Source organism: Ptychodera flava, assembly GCF_041260155.1.
Source record: "Ptychodera flava strain L36383 chromosome 23 unlocalized genomic scaffold, AS_Pfla_20210202 Scaffold_23__1_contigs__length_28996876_pilon, whole genome shotgun sequence".
Classification (NCBI taxonomy): Eukaryota; Metazoa; Hemichordata; class Enteropneusta; family Ptychoderidae; genus Ptychodera; species Ptychodera flava.
In genome coordinates, this window is record NW_027248277.1 from 17,488,985 (window position 1) to 17,507,412 (window position 18,428).

General features: G+C 38.2%; 1 protein-coding gene across 2 annotated transcripts; it reads right to left on the minus strand.

The window, feature by feature from the left end:
• Positions 1–1,615: 1,615 nt before the first annotated feature.
• On the minus strand, positions 1,616–17,432 carry LOC139123523 (ethanolamine kinase 1-like). 2 transcript variants are annotated; one of them, XM_070689695.1, is made up of 8 exons: positions 17,275–17,432; positions 9,385–9,644; positions 8,642–8,785; positions 8,035–8,177; positions 5,164–5,244; positions 4,509–4,669; positions 2,869–2,942; positions 1,616–2,207 (listed from the first exon to the last, which is right to left on the minus strand). In XM_070689695.1, exons 1-8 carry the CDS (start codon positions 17,401–17,403, stop codon positions 2,123–2,125), a joined length of 1,077 nt encoding a protein of 358 aa, XP_070545796.1. In that variant the 5' UTR covers positions 17,404–17,432; the 3' UTR covers positions 1,616–2,122. The 2 variants fall into 2 exon arrangements, with proteins under 2 accessions (XP_070545796.1, XP_070545795.1); XM_070689694.1 differs by having other exon boundaries at positions 1,621–2,207; positions 5,164–5,247.
• Positions 17,433–18,428: the final 996 nt, after the last annotated feature.

Below are 18,428 nucleotides of genomic sequence, written 5' to 3' on the forward strand. Positions count from 1 at the left end.
CTTTGATCAGTCTCAGCATGAAGAAAAGGAGAGGAACTGATAGAGAAAACTGAGAAAACTCAATAACAAGCTTATTAAAAGTGGTCTGGGCCGCCTATGGTCTCTGCGGGAATTCCAACGTGTTTGCTGTACAACGCTAAAGAATTACCCCAGTTACAATTACCAGAATTACAATTACCTGTTACCCTCCACGTGCCAACCTAATGTCAGAAACAAAATAAAGTTTTGATAATCTTTCATTCTGCCCACTCCCTTCCCTCGTATAAATCATTTGTCAGACTTATTTGGGGCGTGCTGTCTAACTTTGTTGCCTGTGACACATGCTGATTTATACCATCAAAACGTGTCTGCGTTTATTTATTTATTTCACTTTATTTTGGTCTAAATCAGTCCATATAATTCTTATTTCACGAGTAGGAAAATTTTTCTTAGAGCATAACAAAAATGTTTTCTGTGTTGGTAGAGAAAGACAAAATCAAAGGTACAGGAATCGATCCATAATTTACAAATATCAGAGATAAAATAAAGACGATCATGTACCAGCCTAACGATCATTCATATTTTCACTTCTCGATAAGCGTGTCATAGGGACTTACTTTAAATTTTAGATCGCCAGCCTAGAGGGCCCGACTAGGCCCAACTAGGCCTGGGTTTTTCACTTTGCCCTTCATCTTGTTTTTAAATTTGGCAGAGATATCAGCCGTGTATACTGGTCCAGATCATTCTGACTCAGGCGTACACAGCTGTTTAGGGAGCCGTCATTATTTACGGCCTGGGGATCGGAGGAAATACACTAGAAACCCCGAAATTTTGAGTCACCCCAGCCACCCATGATGAATATGGGTAACCCCCTCTCTAAAACAGAAATTTTGACTTACCTGCGCCCAAGTAACAAATGTTGACATAAAAGCTCACCCAATAACAATATGTATCTGATGTTATGTATCCCGAAAAAAGTACGAAAAAGGAAACTAATTTTCTCTACAGAAGTGTAGAGCTTTGTCCTTAAGGTGACGTTGCACTTACATAAGACACTGTTTTCGAACAAAAGATTCTTATCAAAGGTGGCATGCAAATTTCTTAGTAAAGGTAGCAATAGTTTACTTGAAGGGGTACATATTTGGAGTAGAAAACGTCAACTTTGGAATTAATGATAAAATTGATTTTGATCCAAACCTTGATACTACATGAAATTTAATACCTCATATGAAACGACTATTTGTAAAAAACCGACAATTCTGTTTTGCATTATCTATCTCATTCTAAAACAGTTGGGGTGGGAGAACATGGACAAAATTGAAATTACTCGAATTCAAAATGTAAGAACTTTAATGCCAAACAAAATTGTCGTTTGTTACAGTGTGTTATGTAGGTCATTCTCTCCAATGACCATAGTCTAGAACGTTCTAAGAAGGTCATGGTTACTACAAATGAAGATATTTTAGAACCGTTATTAGCATATCAATGGAAAGTGTATGATTTTCTAGCGATTTCTGGATAGTTTCTTTGCATTATAAATACGGGACGGCACAGATTTTCACAAGACTTTTTTCGGATTTCACGTCAATATTCTTTCAAGCCCTAACGCTAGATCTTTCTATGTGAACACTGCACGGTTCAGACCTCATTAAGGCTGCTGTAATTCTTTAATTTGTACTTAGACTTAGTATAATTATTTTTTTAATTTATTTTACAGAAAATTGCAGACTTCGCCGCCTTTTTCTGTCGTAACAATAGCATTTAAATAACATTACGTGGTAATACTATAAAATTGTGCCCTGCCAAAGTGGAGTTAAAATTTATTGAAATTTTGAAAACGGGAGAAAAAGGTAAAGCCAGGAAATCTGGTGATTTACATGAAGTTACACTTCTTTCTAATCAAACTTATGGTCGCTCGTCATGCGAAAAGATGTACAGATGTACGGATAGGCCTTTCATTTGCACTTATACCTTTCGTATTGTCAATCATAGTGGTCTGGAATACATGGGAGGTTTGTCTCGTTTCCTTTGAAAACTTCATCTTTCATCGATACTAGTGCAATAATGCCCTTTAAAATTGATAACAGATCTTTGTTTCTTTCTTATTTTCACCAAGGTTGGCCGAATCGAGGGCTGCGATTTGTTATAGGTTTAAGTCACTTGGCATCTGCAATGCTAAAAACTCCTGCTTCCTGCGGAAGTATTCGCCAAACTTTTGGATTGAAAACCTATTGAGATAAAAGAAATTATAAGAATCTTGAAGATGTATCACATTTAAAGAACTTACGAGCTTAAGATTGTAAAGTAAAAGTATACTGCTTGCTATTACAGATCCTCTCGTTGACTTTAACTCCATTGTTTAATTCTGGAAAACATACCGGCTAGAATAAAATTAGGAAGCGACATATAATATTTAAAAGATCCCGCAGTTTCATAGTTGATTTGCGAAGACTTATCTAATGTAAATGAAAATGTGACGTTTCCTGACGATATTTCAATCATATTCGACATGATTCCTATCATTGGCAATACTCAAAAGACAAATTCGTGTTCAGATAACTCACCCTCCCTGTAGCAACTTAAATCAACTGCTTCAATCAACTTAAATCAATGTTAAATCAACTGCTTTCTGTATTCCAAAATGGAATTGGAAAGCCCAGCAATTAATCTGTGAAATAATTCACAATCCACTTTACAACAGTATATGATGAATCGAAGGTAAGATTGTGTGACATTCAAAAAGTTGTTAAAAAAAGGAAATAATTCCTATTTGTGAAGTGGCGCACATTTAACTTATAAACTGACAAGAAAACAGAGTAAACATGTTGCTTTTGTGTATATCAACATTTCAAGTAGTGGCAAGTAGTGGCACACATTACAGTAACTTACCCGAGATAATCAAAGTCAATGGTGGAATGCACTGTCTGTTTCAAACCCCAAAGTACGCCATAAAAATCAGAAGCCTAAGAAATAAAACCAAATAAAATCAGAATAAATGAAATGTGTAAAATAAATGAATACGTCACACAAATTGTTAAATGACATATATTATCTGTGATATTGTTTCTACGACTTTATCAATGTTGAAAAAAGACAACGATCGCAGCTTAAACATTTTGAAACACTGACCTACAATTTGCTCAACGTTAATAAGAAATATCAATATACATGTATAAGCTGCGTAACTTCATATCCAAAGTGTTATTCAAATAAATTAACACCTCTGAATCATAAAACTAAATAATATAGGTACAGTCCTGTTGAAAGCCCTATGAAGCCCAAATGTCTGTGGAGATCAAGTATTGGTCAAGCAAATTCAATTTCAACATATGGTCAGTTTACAAAGTGAACAATCCACAATGTTGTCCATAAATACGCAAATATCAATCTTTACTCACTGCAGTAAACTGTCGTAATGCTTAATATTAAGATAGTGATATAAAAACCTTGTTCTGTCCAAGTAACCGTATGATACGACAATATTTACCAGCAAAACTTACACAATCATTCTTGAACATTCTTTTAAACTGGAGCGCTAGATCGTATATGTATAGTATTGTGGCTGTTTGTTTAGTGACTGTCTGCTTTTAGTACCCATATTTTCTGAGTAATATTACCGAGAAACCAGAAATACCTCCTTAAGTTTGCAATAAACTACAACAAGTACGTAGGTACATACGTGCGTGCGTGTTTGTGTTTGTGTGTGTGTGTGTGTGTGTGTGTGTGTGTGTGCGTGCCTGCCTGCCTGCCTGCCTGCCTGCCTGACTGTCTGTCTGTCTGTCTGTCTGTCTGTCTGTCTGTCTGTCTGTCTGTCTGTCTGTCTGTCTGTATGTATGTATGTATGTATGTATGTATGTATGTATGTATGTATGTATGTATGTATGTATGTATGTGTATGTATGTATGTATGTATGTATGTAGTATGTATGCATGTATGCATGCATGCATGCATGCATGCATGCATGTATGTATGTATGTATGTATGTATGTATGTATGTATGTATGTATGTATGTATGTATGTATGTATGTAGGGCCCGTCAACTATCGAAAAAAACACGTTTAACCCCCGTCTAACATCAGTCAGCAATGAAGTAAGCTTGCATATGAACTTGTTCCGTGGTGTGATCTAAAGGACAGAGGGGTTATGGCCAGTTGAAAGGCTTGTGTTGGCACCAGATTGTCTCATCAGAAAATTTACCAAGCAGATTACACTTTCAATGGAACACAAAAGGCTATCACACCTCCAGTATCCTCTTACAGACAAGAACAAAGGCGATCCCAGGGATCGCGAACAGTGTCTTTAACTTTTCAATTTCCAGATGCATTGTTTTGGCATGAAATTTGATCTGGAAGACCAAAGGTTACCGATATCTGGCACTAGTCCCATCATGACGTGACATTCGCATGTTGGTACTTAAGTATCACACCATTGATATACAAGAAGACTACTCGTCTATAAGCTTACATAAATTATGAAAAGAAGTGCAAAATTGCCACCGAAATATTGTACTGAACTCTGCCCACCTACCAAGGCAAATTTATTGACAACGACGTATAGCTTTTCCACGTCCTCGTCTGTGACATCTTTGTTGACTCCAGAGAGTGTATACCAATCGCTAAGGTACGTTTTCAACCATTTGAGTTGAAATTCCTTCTGTGGGTAGTTGTCGAAGTCCATCACATGAACTCCTGGAAAGAAACAGCCAAATGATGCTATATGTACCACGGACCATGTTTTCGGTATGTACATTTTTACCAACGAGAATGAATCTCTATTGGTAAATTTAAGCGCTTCTGTCATAAAATAATACGAGAGTAAAATGACATATTGAAATATTGGGTATAGCAAGTATAGCTCACACACAATATCATAACATCAGAGCAAATTTGCTCGATGTTGTGTGAAGTTATGATAAACACAAAATTCGTCGGTGAATAGCTATGCGACTGTAGGAGTATATCGACAAATGAAATTACACAAATACTACACAAATACTGCAAGAAAAATCTCTTAAAAATTTTGCGTCCTGTAAGAACAGGCTGATAATTGTTAAAAAGGGGGTTTAAAGGTGTTCATGAGATGTGGTCAAGGAATGGAACGTAAATCTAAGAACGTCTCTTTACATTGTCAAAGAAAACCGAATGAATGAAGGTAAATGAAATCTAATTTTTTTGAATCTTACCAGCAAACTCACAGAAATGGTTACCAATGTCAAAACCCTGGTAGTTGAAAAACGTTTCATCAAAATCGATGAACGCAATATCTTCTGAAATACAAATATTTTAAGTAAGTACATTTGAGTGATTTGCTGGTATTCAGCGTAACTTTCGTAAGAAGTTTCCTTTCGTAGTTTTCGGTGCTTTATACAATGGCAATTCATTGTTAGTATCTGTTAGTCTGCTACAAATCAGATTTCTTATTTTCTCTTGTTTTGATAATTTTGAATGTTGGAGTGGTTGGAATCTTTTTATGATTTCAAATTAATTTTGTGATATTCATCTGAATAATGTCACGTCAAACGTGTCTATTAATTAGAAAAGCATAAATACGATGCCAAAGGTGTTTTCTATGGGCCGAGTTCTTGATTATCATACAAACAAACATTTAAGTACGGCAGACACTAGATTAGATGAGAAATGTACCTTGGGGACAGCTATTAAAACTCTCAAATATTTATGATTCTTTCCTGGCCTACTGCTTGTTGGGACTCATTTTAACGCTCATGGAGTAAGAAAAATCTTGTCATAGTTTTTCAAATTTCATTTTTTTCATATATAGTTTACAAAGAGATAGCGGCCATTTTGACTTTCAAAGAGCGCTTAATGTTAGGTAATTTGTTTCTCTTGAGAAAAACTTAGCTAGGTGACCCTGATTTTTATTCTTGATTTGGTAAGGGAATGGATGAAAGTTTTATTTAGGAAAGTTCGAAGAATGGTTTAGTGCGTTTCACAAATGACTTGCTAATCTGTGATTTCTTAACTGTTGACTGAGTAACTTTTTTAAAGGGGAAGTTCACCAAGGATGATTTTAACATATGTGCTAGCTTTATGGTTGCTTACCCCGGAAAACCTATTTTCGCTATTTATAACTCGCGCGATTTTTTACAAAAACTGATAAAAATAGTACAGGAAATTGCCCATGTAATTTGAATCATGGGAAAATAGCCCCAAGCTTGGAGCTTGCATCACCTGATATGGAAGGGACATCTTCCCATGGGTATGGTATTGTCCACTCACCCACGTGCAAACCAGGCTGTGCGTATTTACATAACTTTTGTTAGTACTTAGTATCCTTGCATAAACGATAAATCACTTATAATAAACTGTACACTGTCCGATTCTGTGTTGCTGTTCACTACTGTGTTGCTGTGAATGGACAATGCGGGGCAATACCCCCTGAACTTGGTGAACTTCCCGTTTAACTGTTGACTGCTTTATTGTTTTAAACCACACCATAGAAATTTGAGGACTTATGGGAATACTGGCTGAAAAAAAATACATAGCATCTTCGTACATCAAGAATAAACAGTACTCTTAATGAATGAATGAATGATGGATGGATGAATGACAGAATGACTGACAGAATGACTGACTAACTGAATGAATGAATGAATGAATGGATGGATGAATCAATGACAGAATGACTGACTGAATGACTGACTAACTGAATGAATGAATGAATGAATGAATGGATGGATGAATCAATGACAGAATGACTGACTGACTGACTGACTGACTTACTAACTGAATGAATGAATGAATGAATGGATGGATGAATCAATGACAGAATGACTGACTGAATGACTGACTAACTGAATGAATGAATGAATGAATGAATGAATGAATGGATGGATGAATCAATGACAGAATGACTGACTGACTGACTGACTAACTGAATGAATGAATGGATGGATGAATGAATGACAGAATGACTGACAGAATGACTGACTGACTAAATGAATGGATGGATGGATGAATGAATGAATGACAGAATGACTGACAGAATGACTGACTGAATGACTGACTAACTGAATGAATGAATGAATGGATGGATGGATGAATGACAGAATGACTGACAGAATGACTGACTGACTAAATGAATGAATGACTGACAGAATGACTGACTGACTAAATGAATGAATGGATGAATGAATGAATGACAGAATGACTGACTGAATGACTGACTGACTGACTAAATGAATGAATGGATGGATGAATGAATGACAGAATGACTGACTGAATGACTGACTAACTGAATGAATGGATGGATGGATGGATGAATGACAGAATGACTGACTGAATGACTGACTAACTGAATGAATGGATGGATGGATGGATGAATGACAGAATGACTGACTGAATGACTGACTAACTGAATGAATGAATGGATGGATGAATGAATGACAGAATGACTGACAGACTGACTGACTAACTGAATGAATGAATGGATGGATGAATGAATGATAGAATGACTGACAGAATGACTGACAGAATGACAGAATGACTAACTGAATGAATGAATGGATGGATGAATGAATGACAGAATGACTGACAGAATGACTGACTGACTGACTAACTGAATGAATGAATGGATGGATGAATGAATGACAGAATGACTGACTGACTACCTGAATGAATGGATGGATGGATGAATGAATGACAGAATGACTGACAGACTGACTGACTAACTGAATGAATGAATGGATGGATGAATGAATGATAGAATGACTGACAGAATGACTGACAGAATGACAGAATGACTAACTGAATGAATGAATGGATGCATGAATGAATGACAGAATGACTGACAGAATGACTGACTGACTGACTAACTGAATGAATGAATGGATGGATGAATGAATGACAGAATGACTGACTGAATGACTGACTGACTAAATGAATGAATGGATGGATGAATCAATGACAGAATGACTGACAGAATGACTGACAGAATGAATGACTAACTAAATGAATGGATGGATGGACTAACGAAATGTATTACTAATATTAGATATTTGAATAGGTTTATGCAAATCGATAATTATTTCACTTACCAGTTTGTTCGTCGTACACTATATTTCCAGATGATAAATCATTATGACAGAACACAATTGGTGAATTCAATGGAACCAACTTTGTCTCCAACTCTTCAATCTCCTTTCCAAGTTGGTCATAGCTCGGAATATTTTCTTGAAACCTGTGTGTGAAGGGATGATATACAGGCAGGGGATAGCGAAAATGCACTTGTGGGCCTGTCGCTGTGGGGACTTTTACAAAAATTAATACGCGAAAGTACACAAACTGGGATCGACAACAGAGGAATGAAGGATATTCACCGACATATGTATAAGGAGGAACGCTAACTATAAAGTTAAGTCGCAAATTCCAAGATATAACTCGTCATTTATGATTTATCATCATTTATCATTCGCGGGTTTATAAATTTTCTGTATCAGATTTTTTCCGCTTGTTTGCCTCTTTCTGTTCTGTTTCATCATTCTCTCCCATCACTTGGGTCTTCTCTGCAATTTTTTCTCTTCCTCTCTCAGACTGCTGATATTTTTATCTTCTGTTGAAATATCTGTCATTCCTAATTCTCCGAAATAGAAGTCTATAGAATTACCGAAGGATATCGTGAATAGTACAAATCATGGATTATACCTTCTGTTCACCTCTTTATTTTCAAATTCCCTTGGAATCATCTGATAGTATTTTTTCATAGTTGGGAATAATCCAGCATTTAAAATCTGCTTACCATTTTCCGGTTTAAGTGTGTGCAGTTTTGCCATTTTATTGGCAATTAACCTGGGAAATACACCAAGACTTCATATAAATACCTTCATGCATTCATCGTTGGTCTGTTCGTCACAAGGCTTCAATCACTGTTGACCTTCATTCTGCATCTAAGATTTGCTTCCTGTGACCTTCAGACCGCTCAATTGCAAAACTAGCGTAACAGGCTTACCAAAATTAACATGATGCATTTGCTCATTCAATAAAATTTACTCTTCTGATATATTTGCTAATGTACAATTTCTTCAAATATCAGCACATGAGTGTCTAATAAGTGTTAATTTTTAACTAAGCAATGTCTCAATTGCTACAGCTTTTTTCATATAAAAGCTAATCTTGAAGTGTATGGGATTGTGCTTTGACAGAGAATGCCAATTCAAAACTCAAAAATGCACCTAAAATCATGGGACACTTTTACTGTTGATTAGGGATATGTTGATCGTCGTGATAGTTAAACTGTTGAGTTATTGATACTATCTATTTAAATTGTTTAATTTTGTAATCATAGGTTTTTTTGGAAAGTGAAAAGAGCAAAACATTGAGCATTGTTGAATTACCCACCCAATGATACCAATTTGAAACACTGATGCAGAACATTTTCGAATACTCACGGATATATTTTCTCCGACTTAACCATGTCTAAATCTATTGTCTCACCAGGGACATACTGATAACAAATCCCATTATTGAAACAACAGTGAAGTTCAGGACCACACTTGGCTTTGAATAAGACCTGAAAGGTTTCTATTTCTTTTGCTCTGTCCACCATCGATTTTGATTTGTTTCCGTAAACGCGAATTAAAACCATGTCACGTGTGTTTTCAGGCAAATAACAACCGAACAACTTATTCGAAATGCCACCCGTAAACACCTGAAATGTAAAATAAAAAATTGATATCGTATTAGATGATTCTTGATTCAAAATTCGACAGTCACACCAGGATAATATACCTGCATGCGAATGTGTATCATAGATGTTGGACGATTACGCCAAGCGTGGCTGGCCTGTTAAATCTTTTGTTTAACAAGGTTTATTGACATGTCATGATATAAAGGTATCGACATCTTGATTGGGGTTATCATTGTCTTGTTCCCTGAAGTAATCCCAGCACGTTTTGTTCCCTGAAATAATCCCAGCAGAATAAATATTTTGGGTCTATGACGTAACTATTACAGCATGGATAGCTAAACTCAAGTCAATTACAAATTAAAACATCGGCAGTATTACCTTGTGAATAACATAATTATAAAAAATTAATCTATGCTGCCTTTATTAATTGGCGTCGATTGTCAAGTCCTTTATACCAACGATGAAGGCTCCTGCTGTTCATGTATGTAGGAAAACCGTGGCAAGGATAAGGCTACGCTCACAAATAACGCTGAAGGGAGGGCTGGAGGAATCGCGATTGAAATATCTTCTTTTTCAGGTCCCCTAAATGCTCTAAAATTTTCAAGTCCCTCCGGATCAATTTTTTTCAAATCCCCTAATTATGATATAGCATATTTATTAGGAATGCAAACAAAGAAAATATAAATATGATATAGGCAATTCTGCTCGACGATGTTCAACACTACCTGTGCAAACATGAATATTGCGTGTTTCAGCATGCTTTAGGGAGACAGCAAGAAACTGTATTTGACAAATATGCATTCAGATATTGAAACAACTATCAACAGTTGCAGCTTCTGCCCTGATACTAGGCCTACTTGTTAATTTTTTCATATACAAGATTCATACATTATTTTTATTTTTCGTGACTACCCCAAATTTTCGAATCCCCCTGAAATCCTCCAACGCCCTCACTCTTTTTGTGAATGCAGAGTAATGAGGATATTGACATAAGGCTAAGGGAAAGCTTTGGCGTATCGATCGGTTAAGATAACTGGACTCCAAAACCGACTGGACCCTAGTCAACTAGACCTCAGGTCAACTCCACCTTAACCCCGAACAAGTGTACCTCCTATTAAAAGTTTATCTCTTCGAATCATTTTTGATTAGTAGCCACTTGTGTTGAGGGTCATTCTGTTTCTTCCTTATGATATATGTACAGACCAAGAGTCAGCTGTTGTCATGCTACAGTCACACAAGAGCTTCCACAGTTTTAGTAATTTAATTGATTTTACATGTAATTTTTCTTCGAACTCCATCCTGACACTGTGTATGACAGTGAAGCCCGTTCATACCTTTTATACGAGACCATGAACTGCTTGATGAATTCCTATGGTTCAGGCGTGATAGACCCCGGAGAAATAAGAGGTGGAGGTGTGGCTATTTGAGTAAATTTCTTTCTTGGAGCCAAACGAATGTCACACTATGAATCCAACTGTGAACTATAAAATACAATGACTATGTTGCTTCTGGTGCAGGAGATCTCGAGAACAACCCAAGCGATTTTTCTCTTTTGCTACAGCCTGTATGAAAGAGACAAAGTCGCGTATACCTTGTACTATAAGCCTTGTGACGAGGAAGCTCAGAGGCCGATATTTTCAATACCTTTTTGAATCTGTTTTTACAAATGATGTCATTAATACCAATCCTGAATTAGAAACCCAATATATGATCCATTGCTTAGGTTCACTATTCTGTGTCAGAGGCTAAGTTAGAACTTTAAGTCCTGAATAAACATAAAGCAATGGATGACGATAATTTGCCAGCGATAGTTTAAAAATGTGCTGATTCACTTTTCCATTCCACTAACTTTCATATATAATCGGTCAATCCACGAGGGAGTTTTCCCGAAAGCTGAAGAAAGCTTTGGTTGTACCTAGTACCTATACACAAAAAGGGTACCAAAACAAACGTAAGAAATTATCGCCAAGTGTCCCTCTTATTTCAAAAATGTGTGAGAAAATGATACCAAGGCGAGTATATAACCATGTAAAGAATGGTTTTTCGTCGGGGCGATCCTTTGATCTATCTGTCTTGCTTAATGAAGCTCGTATTGCTGTTAATGAGGCAAAACAGTTGGATATCAAATATACAGATTTTTCTAAGGCATTTGACGAAGTAAATCATAAATATTTAGTTAACACACTTAGTAAGTATGGAATACAAGACGCCCTCCTTGACTGGTTTGTTAGCTAACGAACTGATAGATCGAAGGTAGTTAATGTTAAAGGGTGTAGATCAAACCCTGGTTCAGGGAAGTCAGGGGTTCCGCAGGTGTCACAACTAGGATCACTGTGTTACATTCATTAAATGACCTATTTGGCAAGCCGCACTTTCCAATCCCAGGTTCTCGCATTAGTGGAGTTCTCCTCCCAGTCAAACACTTGGCCAGTACGATGTTTGATTTCTACAACATTGATTACACAAACTGATCTCAACCTTTGTCACATTTTGCTAATCCTGCAAACAGAGTTTATACAAGCGTTTGATTGACGGTCGGTTCAAATCACCAACGGTCGTTGATTCGCCACCATAAACACTTGAATTTCCTAGAGAAGTTGTCTTCCAGTCGCGTTAGACTTTGATAACCACAGAGTTCGATCGCCAGCAGCTTCGCGCTGACCGCTTGGCAGTCTGTCTGTGTTTTTGCGGCCGGGGAAACTAAAAAGTGGCATTTTCTGGAGCGTGTGCCCGCGTGTTGCCTGTTTGGTGTCCACTACACAGTGAACGCCGCCATAACTTCGCGTCGTTTTAAAGGGAGGCTCCGCCTTTAAGGTTGCAGACGATCTGAAGCTGTTTAAAGGCATGTCTGGCGATCCCTGGGATTGCCATTGTTCTGGTCTGAAAGAAGATTATTGAGGTGTGATAGCCTTTTGTTTTCCATAGACATTATAATCTTGTTGGTAAATTTTCTGATGAGATAATCTGGCGCCAACGAATGCCTTTAAGATAATAGATAGTGTGAGTGACTGTTCAATGTTACAGGAGGATATCCACTTGTCCACATGGTGTGACAAATGGAAGATGCGCCTTAATTATGCCAAGTTGTAGTACTCAGCCCTCCTTTGAAAAGATTGCCTATTGAAAGGCCTTATAACTTTGATGCACTCAATTTGGAGACAGATTATAGTTGTAGCATAGGCCCTCTGAGGGACTGTAGTTATAGTGATCTAGGCATAAAGGTGTGGGATGATGGATAGCCAAAATAGCCAGCTTTGACATATTTAGCAGCTATGCAGCTAAGAGGGTTTACAGCAACGACTCAAGGGATAATTAGCGGCTATTCAGCTATTATGTTTGGGACCTCATGGTGGTAACTTAATAGTGCTTCGGGGTTGTTGAGCAGCTATTTATTTGATACCAAAATCCTTGGCTATTCAGCTATTCAAGCCAATAGCCGTTTTTAGCCGCTATTAGCCAATGCTAGTTGGCTATTAGCTGGCTATCAGCTATTTTCTTATCAATCTTATTCATGCAAAAACACAGTCATTTTTTCCCGTATTAACTATTGCCTTGCCTGGAACTTATACGCTCATCATCAACCCGCCGAATGAGGTGACATAATAATAATAATAATAATATTGGGTTTTTATATAGCGCACATATCCACAAGTACATGTGCTCAAGGCGCTTTACAATTATTATTACCCCTGGTCACTGGACCTAATATGATACCACTCAACTCCCTGGGAGCAAACTACAGCTCACATGTGCAGCCAATAAGCGCAGCAGAGCTAAACACACACATTACAACCACTGTCCTACCAGGTACCCATCACTCCTGGGTGGGGAGGAGCAGAGATGAGGAATAAAGTGCCTTGCTCAAGGACACAACACCATGGCCATGCCGGGGCTCGAACTCACCATCCTGTGATCGTAAGTCCACTGCTCTATCCACTGGCCCATGATGCGTATGTGTATTTTCTGACTTTTTAATTACATTTCCAACATTTGCTTACGAACTTTTAAACTTTTAAACTCGAGAAATCTCGCAATGTCTTACAGTGCGAATACTATTGCAATGCAGCACCTGTTTGTCGATATCTTCTTATTTACACCAATTATTCCCACTGCCGATCTAAGTGATCTCGCAACTGCGCTCTGCTTTTCCACATGAACTTACTCGTCGCAGCTCTTTGTCTGATTTAGAACCTGTGTAATCAGTCATTCATGTTTGTCTCCGGGATTAGTATCTATTAAAACCTGTAAAGTGGGCATAAACATTACCAATTCTCATGTACAGTGTGATCTTTTGGCGTGATTTTACCCTTCGCTTAAAACTTAAAGACAATAAACAAAATAATTACCATGTTCACCATTGCCTCCGTAGAGCCCCGCTCGACAAGAAATGCACAATGCAATTAGGTATTTCTAATGTAACCTGACATTTGATATTATTTTCTTGGTTCTACCATGGAGGTAGCAGAGAGCATTTCTATTTAATACAGAGGCCAAGCGAAAACTACAGCTGATCGTCCAAACGCTTGTGTAACTTCCTATGTAAGTACTTGTCAGTTGTGGGAAGTCTTCTGCAAACAACTTTTGTGTTCAGCTGCAAACTGACATGCATATTTAATAAGTCTTTGAACAAAAGACAATGCAAAAAGGTATTTAAAGGCGGAGCCTCCCTTTAAAAGGACGCCAAGCTGTGGCGGCGTTCACTGTGTAAGTGGACATCAAACAGGCAACACGCGGGCACACGCTCCAGAAAATGCCACTTTTTAGTTTTCCCCGGCCGCAAAAACGCAGACAGACTGCCAAGCGGTCAGCGCGAAGCTGCTGCCGATCGAACTCTGTGGTTATATTCAAAGTCTAACGCGACCGGAAGACAATTTTTTAGGAAATTCGAGCGTTTGTGATGGGGAATCAATGACCGTTGGCGATTTGAACCGACCGTCAATCAAACGCTTGTATAAACTCTGTTTGCAGGATTAGCAAAAGGTGACAAAAGGTTGAGATCAGTTTGTGTAATTAATGTTATAGAAATCAAACATCGTACTGGCCAAGTGTTTGACTGGGAGGAGAACTCCACTAATGCGAGAACCTGGGATTGAAAAGTGCGTCTTTAAGAAAGCCTCTGCTGAATGTCGTTACCATGTAATCACATGAAACTTTTTCAGACACAAGCAATCACATGAAACCTTTTCAAACAAAGACTAATCGACCATAACTCCTCTACCGGTCAACCAGCCATGTGACTTAATATATTTTCTGGTTCTACCATTTCTCGAGGGTCTATGGTTCTACAAATCGCAAGATTCGCCTGATCATTTTGCAACAAAATTTTTCATGCCATTGAATGAAATCCTCAATACGCACAATTTGTGATTCTTTAGCTCTCAATGCAGAAAAAATGCCATGTGCTGTGGTTAGTAGAAACTTATACTTGCATGAAAGAAAATATTTCCATACAGAACTCAATACTACGTTCTTGGTTCTACAATATTTATTCAGTATATTCATGTGATGTCTAATTCTTTCTACACCTAAGTGAAAGTCACGCCCGTAACTTCCTTTGTAAGTAGTTGTCAGGCCTTTAAGACGTGTCCAATGATTAGCTGGTAGCCAGCTAATAGCTGGCTAATAACAGCTAATAGCTTGAATAGCTCAATAGCCAGCCATTCCGACCTCGGGAGGTTGTTAGCTAGTAGCCAGTTAATAACTGGCTAATTACAGCCAAAAGCGGCTAAAAACGGCTAATAGCTTGAATAGCTCAACAGCCAGCCCATTCGGACCGCGGGAGTTCTTAGCTGGTAGCCAGCTAATAGTGGCTATTAGCGGCTAAAAACGGCTAATAGCTTGAATAGCTATATAGCCAGCCCTACAATCATTATTTTTAGCTGAATAGCTACCTACTACGTTTATTAGCAGCTAAAAGTGTCCTGTGGAAATTAATAATAGCTTAAATAGCCACAAGCAGCTAAATATAAGCTATTCTTATTGCTAACATAGCTATTAGCTACCTAGCTATTTACGGGGCTATTCAGCTATCAGTATCCAGCAATCCCGCACCCCACTCGATCTAGGGGTGACACTAGACACAATTTAATTTTTTCAACTCATGTTGTTTCTATTATCACTGATGATTGAAAACTACTGGGCATGCTAAAAAAAAAATTCGGGAAAAGATTGGCAAAAAGTTGGAACGCTGTTACTGTACCAAAGGGGGTGCCTTTTGGCCATAGTGGCTTGTGGATGCATTGCTCATGGTTTACACAACGTTCATCAGAACCACGTGGGTAGAGGACTGTGTCAGAACTAAACTTGAATATGCCTCAGTTGTTTGAAACAGTATTGACAAGTGTACTCTGACAAGCAAGAGCTGTACGGCGTAACTTTGTTAAATATTTTGTTATCTTGTAAAAGTAACATTTGATGATTATTTATAGGATGATCTGTGTGTTATACTTATTTTGCCAATGCTGTCTGAAAGGCACACCTATTCTGACCTTCTTTCATACAAAAATCAATTAATTTCAGAGGTTTCACAAATTTTTGATATGTACATGTATTTAATCTTGATCACCTGTACGATGAAAGTCAAAGAGTTCCCAGGGGTCGGTTTTTGATTTGCGTTCATTACGTCCCAGAATGTCACTGCAAGTAGTAAATCATAACCTCCAAAATAAACGTTTTGAGTGAAATCGATCAGGGCCTGGGGGCTTTAGCAAAATATCTTTGGGGTCAGTTGACTTACGTACGGGGTCAAGTTGACCTGGGTCCAGTTTACAGTTGACTAGTTAAATATCAATCGCGTTTGTGTCAAGCCCAGAGTCATCACTCGGGTTTGTGTGCTGTGGCGATGACCCTGACCACCGTAATTTGAATGGCCAGTATTAGAATGAGCTACCAAAAGGTAGCTCCATTGTTTTAGCTTGTGAACACAATAAGTACATATATGAACTTCATTCATATTGTGTACAAAGGAGCTCAATGCTGAATAAAAATATAATTGTGTACAATAACAATACAATGTACTCATATAATGGTTGTAATTCTAGTGTGTCCATTGCAAAACAAAATATTGTGGACAAAAATACTGAATTAAATCAGCAAGTTTACACAGTGCGGAGATAGATTTAACACACCGCGGAGACAAATATAAGACAGCGCGGAGATTTCTACACAGCGCGGACTAGCTGCAATAATTGTAGCCTTGGTTGTTGGTGGGGATTGGGCTTCTGTCGTGCGGCTCGCGCCTTGCCCCAACCAAGGGGCAAGGCACGAGCCGCACGACAGAAGCCCAATCCCCACCAACAACCAATGCTTCTGTCGTGCGGCTCGCGCCTTGCCCCAACCAAGGGGCAAGGCACGAGCCGCACGACAGAAGCCAATCCCCACCAACAACCAATGCTACAATTATTGCAGCTAAGCGCGGACACAAATTTAACACGGCGCGGAGCTTTTTACACAGCGCGGAGATGAATTTAAGACAGCGCGGACATAAATTTAACACAGAGCGGAGAATTGTCGTTTTCATCTACGGTAGTTACATCTTAGTAAATTAATAATGCCTCTGCCGAAGTAGAGTCGCGTTACGCGATATCGATTTGAAGTTGGCTTTTCGTGTCTGCTTGAAAGAGGAAACGCAGCAAAATTAAAATTTAGTCACCTTGAATTGTATAGTCTTGGCCATCCATTCAGGTCTGAGTGTCTTCATTAAATCCAGCGCCCCTGGTTCGGGATTGTTTTCATCCACAGTAACATTAATGCGTTTAACTCCTGCTTCAGACAGTGCCATGATTAACCACTGACCCAATCTAAATCTATCACAGGATGAAATCCAATATTTAACTTTTTATGCAATTGCATAAATTTGCATAAAGTTGGTCAGCTCCTGTCCTTTATGCAGTGCATAAAGGTGCGTAAACATGAAGTCAGTGGTGGTGCCTGTATGCATCTTTTATGCACTCGTATAAAAGGGTTTAATGGCTCATTAACATTATGCACCTTTATGCAATCCAATAAAGATGCATAATTTTGCATGATTGTAAGACAACAATGAGGATGACAACTTACAGTCTCTACAAATTGGAAAGGACTAGGTTTTAAAGAATAGCTGGATGTATAGAGAGAAACATCTAGTCATTTCCCTGGGGTCACTTTGTAAAATATGTGAAGAGGCTCCCCACCTAACTATCCAAATGTTTTTGTGTCAAGATTGTGTTTGATTTGTTTCGAATATGTGATCCTTCATTCTTATCCGATTGTTTGTGTAAATAAAAATGTTTGTTTCGCTTCGGATATTTGTAGGAAGTTTGGATTAGTGTGAACGGTAATGTTTTACTTGTGTGGGGAAAGCTTATGGCGATGAATGCAGCACGTATAACGCCCGTAACACACGGCCCTGTCGTGCAGAGCTATTGCTGACGGTCCATAGGCTGGCTGTAACATCAAATATCCGATCAGAGCTGGCAAAGAATTCGTGGCTTTAATATTTGAACAGTGATGAAGGATTTAAAAAGCGCGGGTGTAACGCGATTGTCGGGTTTTCCGCATTCTGATCGCACGATCGTAGACGCGAATCGCGCACTGCTTCTTTAGTGTCCGCGGTAAAGTGCCATTGCATAACGCGAATCAATGCAAAGATCTCGCAAATGTTTTGAAATGACGGCTTACAAATATTTGTCTTCTTATTTTCTTATGCTGTTAGTATGTTGCATGAAAGGTTGGAGAATTGGAACAATCCTGAAAATATATATCCGTCCGAAAATTGTAGAAGCAACACTGTGAGAAATTTTAAGATTGTCCAATTCAGCCAATAAT